Source organism: Lagopus muta, chromosome Z (assembly GCF_023343835.1).
Source record: "Lagopus muta isolate bLagMut1 chromosome Z, bLagMut1 primary, whole genome shotgun sequence".
NCBI lineage: Eukaryota > Metazoa > Chordata > Aves > Galliformes > Phasianidae > Lagopus > Lagopus muta.
The window spans coordinates 28132161-28139522 of NC_064472.1; the positions used below are offsets into that span (position 1 = coordinate 28132161).

The following is a 7362-nucleotide window of genomic DNA, read 5'->3' on the forward strand; positions in this document are numbered from 1 at the left end:
AGAGAAATGTTTTTTAACAGATTGATCACTCGGGGAAATGCTTGGTATTGAACATCCCACTAAAGAATGCTAAGTGGAGAGCTGAAATCATGGTTTCAGCTCAAATACATAAACAGAAAGTCACGCCTTACTACACTTGTCTTTCAGCTTATTAGAACAAAACTGTTTCTGAAGATACTCGGTGCCAGCTGCAACTTCATAGATACTACATGGAGTTGAGGAGATTCAGGTCAAGCTGCAGAACTCAGAGAAGGCAAAGGTGCCCATCCTGCTGGGGACAGTGTGGTTGGCCCACTGAAAGGACAGCACACAACGTTTTCAAAGTGCAAAGGCTGTAAACAAGCTTTGGTTTCCCTTCTGAGTTTCTGTACGTGCCTCACATATCTGTGTTTACAAAGAAGTACTCATGAAGATCCATGGGTACAGATGTGGCCTTGTGCATTTCAAGGTTAAAACATGATGGTGTGCTGCAGTTGTGGGATTTGTAGGTTTACAGATCAAGTACAGGAGAAATCTGGAGCAGGAGAAGTGTAGATGTGAGGACAGGTAGAGGAAGAGACTGCAGACAGGTGAGCAGATATAATTTCCTCCTTAATAGTTCTGGTTCTCTGGAATACATAGGCCAGAAAATAGCACTGCACATGCACACTGTGGAGGGAGAACTTGATACCAAGGACCAGCCATGAGGCAGGTGGCACAGAGCAGCAGAGCGATGGTCATGTAGCTGATGGAGCAAAAACCCAGGATAAAGTGCCAACAGCTCCTGTGTTTGTTCCCAGGATGCAGAAAAGCTGTGTGATCAAAAATTCATTCAACTTATGATGGGTATGTGTGGCACAACTGAGAAGAAGAGCATCTTTCAGCTCCTTGTTGGTAAAAGTGAGCATGCAGTGCAGCACACAAGCTATAAATCCAACCACCTTATGTTCTGCTGACGAGAAAAGTAGTTTGCATCTCCAGCTATGTCTCTGCTGTTTGATGAGGCGGAGGGATTGTAGTCTCAGAAAGTCTTTTGAAAACACAATGCTGAAAAAGATGTAGACACAGATATATGAAGTACAAGGCCTGCTCTGGATGTAATGCCTCCTATTTTATTATGTTGGCCCAGAACATCTGAGGTGGATGTTGGTGGTATGACAGCAGAGACTGAATCTTCCCACCAACATTTCATTACATTCTGTTGCATATGACAGAAGACAACAGGGTGGCAGTCTGACAGAATGACATCTGACATGAACGTATGCATGAAGCAAAGGTGTACCACTGAACTGCTCCATGCAAAGAAATGGCACCAAATGACATTTGTCTTCACTTGCTGAGCATTTATGGAGACCAAACAGTGGATGTGACCACAGAGAGGTGGTGGGTGAGGCATTTCAGCAGTGATGACACAACGCAGAAGTCAAGCCATGTTCTGGATGGCTACGCACAGCTTTTGCTGAAGAATGTCTTAAACAGCTCATCCATGCAAATCAGATTAAGGTGATGACTCTGTTGAAAAATGTTATTTTGTAGCTGAGAACGTGCTCTATCAAATAGTATTATTGTAGTCTTCGCATCTGTTGTCACTCCATTAAAATAAATAGTGGGCATTACTTTTGGACTGACATAGGTATTATCCATATGTCTTTGGGCTGATTTGTTCAAAGAATTCATAGTCAGACCTGCATTACATTTTATGCACAGTAGAAAAAAAATAATCTTGGACCTCCCCCTCATTAGGATAAACTCTTGCAGATACAAATATCTGCTCATACGGCAGTGTGGTAATGTATCATTTTCTAATCACAAACTTCAAACAACTGTTCAGAAGATGGCTCACGTTGATAGATTACTCAAATATTGACCACTTTATTGGAGTTAAGTTCACATCAATGAGACTGCAATTTCTCTAAACAGCGATTGCTAAGACAATGCTTTTCTCAATAGCTAATTGATCACTGAGAGAAATGGAGGGGAGAAAAAGGCCAACTTCTTGTAGAAATGTGTGTATCTTTGAACAACTGTGATGGTAAAACACAGTGTGTTACTTTGAACTGCTGTGTGCATATTTATGCTGCTCTATATGTACCACAGTACTAAGCTTTCATGTTTGCCATTTGGATCAATGTATTGACTCAATATTTTTATATTTTGAACTGTCTGCTTAAAAACATCTTTGCCTCCCCTGTTTAATTAGTCAGACATCTCATTTTATGTATCAAGTTTGCTTCTGGTCTTAAAGAAAGCATGAGTGTTTTTGTGTTTGGACAGCAAGCCCGCAATCAGCAGCAGCCTGCATCCAGCCACATGGTTAGACCTGTTGCAGCAGTGGAGTGATGTGTAATGGTCACCTAAAGCCACAGCGTAAAGAAACTACTGTAAAATTTAATATACCCACAGAAAAAAGAAATGGAGGCTTTAAGGGTTTTTTTTTTCATTAAAACAAAACCAACATCTTTGAGTATACAAATGTGTTCATGGAGTCAAATATTTCCTTTCTGAGTAAAACTCAAATTGAATTTCAACTTAATTCAAATTATTTGATATCTGTGTCACAGCTGCTATGCCTTTAAAGACTACACTAGGACTATTAGGAAACCAAATAAAACCACAAATTTTACCTTTTCTTCAGGTCACAGAATCACAGAATCACAGAATTGTAGGGGTTGGAAGGGACCTCCAGAGATCATCGAGTCCAACCCCCCTGCCAAAGCAGGTTCCCTACAGCAGGTAGCACAGGTAGGCATCCAGGCAGGTCTTGAACATCTCCAGAGAAGGAGACTCCACCACCTCCCTGGGCAGCCTGTTCCAGTGCTCCGTCACCTCACTGTAAAGAAGTTCTTGCGCACATTCGTGTGGAACTTCCTATGCTGCAGCTTGTGTCCGTTTCCCCTTGTCCTGTCTCCACTCACCACTGAAAAGAGTCCGGCCTCGCCATTCTGCCCCCTACACCTTAGATATTTATAGACCTGGATTAGATCCCCTCTCAGTCTCCTTTTCTCAAGGCTGAACAGACCCAGTTCACTCAGCCTTTCCTCATAGGAGAGATGCTCCAGGCCCTTCACCATCTTCGTGGCCCTCCGCTGGACTCTTTCCAAGAGATCCCTGTCTTTTTTGTACTGGGGAGCTCAGAACTGGACGCAGTACTCCAGATGAGGCCTTACCAGGGCAGAGTAGAGGGGGAGGATCACCTCCCTCGACCTGCTGGCCACGCTCTTTTTAATGCACCCCAGTAAGCCATTGGCCTTTTTGGCCACAATGGCACACTGCTGGCTCATGGCCAACCTGTCGTCCACCAGGACACCCAGGTCCCTCTCTGCAGAGCTCCTCTCCAGCAGCTCATCCCCCAGCCTGTACTGGTGCATGCAATTGTTCCTCCCCAGATGCAAGACTCTACACTTGCTTTTGTTGAACCTCATCCGGTTCTTTTCTGCCCAGGTGATGCACAATGACGCATCTTGACTCATGCTTGTGACAATGCCTGTTTCTGTCAGATCAATACTGATGCTTCATGCTTTCAACTTTGGCTATTTATAGTTTTAACACCTTGTTGTGTTTACCCAAGAAATTAAACTTTAGGCTGCTCCATTCAAGGTGTAAGCTAACATCTGTAAGACAGGAACTACATCTTTGTTTCACTCAAGGTATAAGAAGACCTGCCCAAGCTGTATATGGGCTGGGGGGCAGTGCTCATAGTGAATGCTCATTCTGCGCCATCTCTGACTAGAATTTACAAGGTTTAAAAGTAATAAAGATGATTGATAGATACCTAGGTGCTAGAATAATATCTTAGGAAAGGAGATGAAGAAGTGATGCAATAATCCCATTAATTAGTTGTTTGATCAAAGGTCACATCTCAAAAGAAGAAATATTTAGCCTGCAAGTGTTCTACTGTGGTAAGTTTTTTAGAAAGATATTGCATAGAAGAATTCTGCAATTGTTAGAAAAGGGGAAAAAAAAATGTGTTTGAAACAATCAGAGCTCAGTCTGTTTTCAGGGGAGTTAAAACAGGCTAAGTGTCGCGCAGCTTTGTACTGTGAATCTCATCTCAAGAACATCCCTGGATGTTCTCTCCCTCAGAAAGGATAACTATTATATTTAATATAACTATACTTTAATGAATCACTTAAGGTTTTCCTAATGTGTTACAAAGATGATTACATTTGCAGTATAAGAGTAGCAGCCAGATATTAAGATGAATTGTGAAGACTTCTTAAAAAGATATAGATTTAAAGTTACTGCAGCAAAACTAAGTCATTACGGCTACACTTGAGGATTTTTATTATTTTTTTTTTAAAGAAAAATGTTGTTATTAATAGACTGGCACTTACAGACAAAATAAAATACATAGTTTCTTCCCTCTGCACAGTATTCAATCAAGTAGCACTGCAACTAACACAGATTTCATGCACAAGTGCAGAGAGGATTTTAAACTCTGCATATAGTACTGATTTCAGCCTTCGTACAGCCCCACTTGCAACACATTCCTGCCAAACCCAGAGACTCCCGTTTTCTTCTGGGGTTCCTGGCCCACGGGTAACTACTGGGTCCTACAGGGGCTGCAACTCCTGCTCCCCCCTTGTCCCTCGGAGCAGCCTCTTCTAGCTGGCGAAGAAGTTCCTTGAAGTCATCTGCCACAGGCTCGTATTCATTATAGTCACTTAAGGCGTACAAGTCCTTCAGTTTCTCCAATCCAAGAAGCGGGTTGCTTCTCTGCATCTGTTCCATCTCAGGACCCAGAACTGACTGCAGCCTGACGTGTCCCAACAGGTTGTTACTTGCTGCTTGAGAAGAATCTGTTTGAAAGAAAAGACTTCAGGTTAAGACTGCGGGATTATCAGAAAGCACAGCTCTAGGCAGCAGCAAGGGAAAACCCATTCAGGACAATAAGGAAAGCATTTTTATCTTGGAGAACTGCTGTGCTGCAGAGCCCACATTTGTGATTAATTTATGGATCACTTATAGCAGAACCCCTGTTTCCAAGGCCAGGCTGCTTGTAAGAAAGAAGTACGGTGTGATGGCAGTCCCTGAGATGCACACATCCCCTTACAACTACACTGTTACATCTACAGGTCTGTCAATCCCTCTGTAAATGAAGTTCTAAGGAGGTGTGTCCAGAGGCCGTGCAAGGCTGTGACATGTGAGTTAGATCAGACCACTCCCTTCTCATGCACAGTTACACAAACTGATAACAAGTGAAGAAAAAATGAAGGGAGGAGGACTGAGTATTGGATTCAATATGCAAATATTTCATATGAACTATTTCTTACAGATGACATAATGTCTTTATAATGTCAGCTGACAGGTTCCAGTTCTTGGAAAGTCTCAGAACACACTTGGTCCCCCTGACCCCACTGCTCCCATAGATCCAGCTCCACTTCCATTCACCATGCATTGCTTCTCCTGGTTTTACTTCTGCCAAGGTGAGCAGCACTGCTTATTTCAGCTCATATGAGGAGAAGCAACTTATTTTATTCTAAAGTTAAACAGCCTGAAAGAATTGCTTGCCTTTTAGTCTCAGTGCTGTCACTTTGGTCTTATTTGTTTCAAAAGGCTGAAAGAATACAAGAATACGCAGCGAATGTTATACTTACTTCAGTAAGGACAACTGACACATGGCAGATGGAACACGTACCAAAATATGTTTAATAAAGAAGGTGGCAGTCATAGCCCCTTCACTCTGTCAGATGGTTACTGCTCCTCAGCAACCACCGGAGCAGGATGGCTCCAGCCCAGCGGGATGGCTGGAGAAGGTGCCACACAAAAAGAAAAGCAGCTGCTCATGTACTTTGGAGACTGTGGTTTGTTACAGTTATTATCTACTACTCAAGCTTGTTAAAAAGGTAGAGAAAAGAACTAATTTACTGAGCAAGTAAAAAGTTACTTTGCTCATGGCATGCTTAAATAAGAAGAAAGCAGCCCTTTGCTTGCACATCTCAGCCATAATTCTGACTTCTTCTCTGCCTAGAAGTGTCACTTTCACATGCTGAAGCATCAGTGCAGATGAGAGCCAGCACCTGAAATTGCCGTTACATGAGCGCATTTCACAACTTGTTTGAGAACTCATCCAAAAACAATACGCCTACCCCACCTTACTGCATTCGACTTAGTAAAATCGCGCGGAACGTTTTACCCGTGAGATACTTCACCGAAGATCGCTGACGGAGCTCCACCTGTCGGGATGTCAGTCCGCAGCGCCGGGCTCGGGGCTCCGCTGGTCCCGCTAAGCACGGACACCGCCCGCACGTCGCGGCGCGGGGACTCCGCCGTCCGTCTCCGGCACGGACGAGCGCCGACACCGCGGGGAACTCCCTCAGGGCAGCGGCTGAACCCCCGCCCGCCCCGGAGCTCGGAGTTTCCCTCCTCTCGGACTCCCCTCTCCCGTTTTCGCATCGCGGACAGACGAGCCCCGTGCCCGTTCCGCAGCCCCGCGCTGTCCCCCCGTCTCCCAGGCACTCACCGACCGCGGGAACCGGCTCCGTCGCCAGCATGGAGAGCCGCTTCCAGCGGGATCCGCCGCAGGTGAAGATGACGGCACGGATGAACTCCCTGCCGCACAGCTTCACCCCGTATCCGTCCCCGTCGCCCGCGGGGAGCAGCGCACCCTGCGCTTCGGGCTGTCCCGGCACGGCAGCGCTCAGCAGCGCCGCGGCGGCGCACAGCAGTCGCAGCTTCGCCCCCATGGTGAGCGGCCGTCCCGTTCCGTAGCGCAGCGTCCCGTCCGGCAGAGCTGCCCCGAGTGCGACCGCCACCCGAAGCTGCCCCAGCCTGCCGCCCGCCTTGCGCCTTTTATGGGCTGAGGGCGGCGCTCAGTCATCACCTCACCCGGTCTGATCCCGCCGCCCCGGGCAGTGCCCTCCCGCCCCCGCCTCCTGATGCTGCCGCTGCCGGGCTCCGCGTACCGGGTGGGCGTCGAGGCTCGGCTCGGGAGCGCCGCCCCGTCCTCCGGACGAAGGGAAAACGCTCTTTCCTCCCGATCTCGAGGCTCTTTCCTGGGCAGGGAAGCTCCCCGCCAGACTCGTCCCGTCCGCTCACCTGCCCGGCACAGAGCGGCACCGAGGCGTGAGGTAGGGGCGCGACGGCAGCCATCCTCCCCCGTGGGAACGGGGCACGCTCCCATCTCCTCCACTGTGCTCCCGGTTCGCTTCCAGGTGTCGGCTAGTGATGCCGTCTGGAATGACTTCAGCGTGTGAAAAGCGCCTCTGACAACTCTTTTCTTGTCAAGTGTGCCGAACCGCTCAGATCCTCAACATTCGGGCTGAAGCAAAGATACAGAAGGCAGCACAGTGAAATAAACGCCGTTCTACAGAACCGCGGGCGCTTGCAGTGTGTTGGCAGAGCCTGAGCTCCTCCGGGGCTCGCACTGAGACGTAGCCGCCT

General features: G+C 47.1%; 1 protein-coding gene across 1 annotated transcript; it reads right to left on the bottom strand.

The window, feature by feature from the left end:
* Window positions 1–4142: 4142 nt before the first annotated feature.
* Window positions 4143–6735, bottom strand: LOC125686914 (relaxin-3-like). The gene is made up of 2 exons (XM_048931481.1): window positions 6443–6735; window positions 4143–4778 (listed from the first exon to the last, which is right to left on the bottom strand). The coding sequence occupies exons 1-2, from the start codon at window positions 6663–6665 to the stop codon at window positions 4411–4413; spliced, it is 591 nt and encodes a 196-aa protein (XP_048787438.1). The 5' UTR covers window positions 6666–6735; the 3' UTR covers window positions 4143–4410.
* Between the last annotated feature and the right edge of the window lie 627 nt (window positions 6736–7362).

Excerpts from the sequence above, each read along its gene's own strand:
- LOC125686914 (XM_048931481.1), bottom strand. The coding sequence starts at position 6,665 with ATGGGGGCGAAGCTGCGACTGCTGTGCGCCGCCGCGGCGCTGCTGAGC. Across the intron at positions 4,779-6,442 it reads GGAGCCGGTTCCCGCGGTCG|ATTCTTCTCAAGCAGCAAGT; the intron begins GTGAGTGCCTGG and ends TCTTTCAAACAG.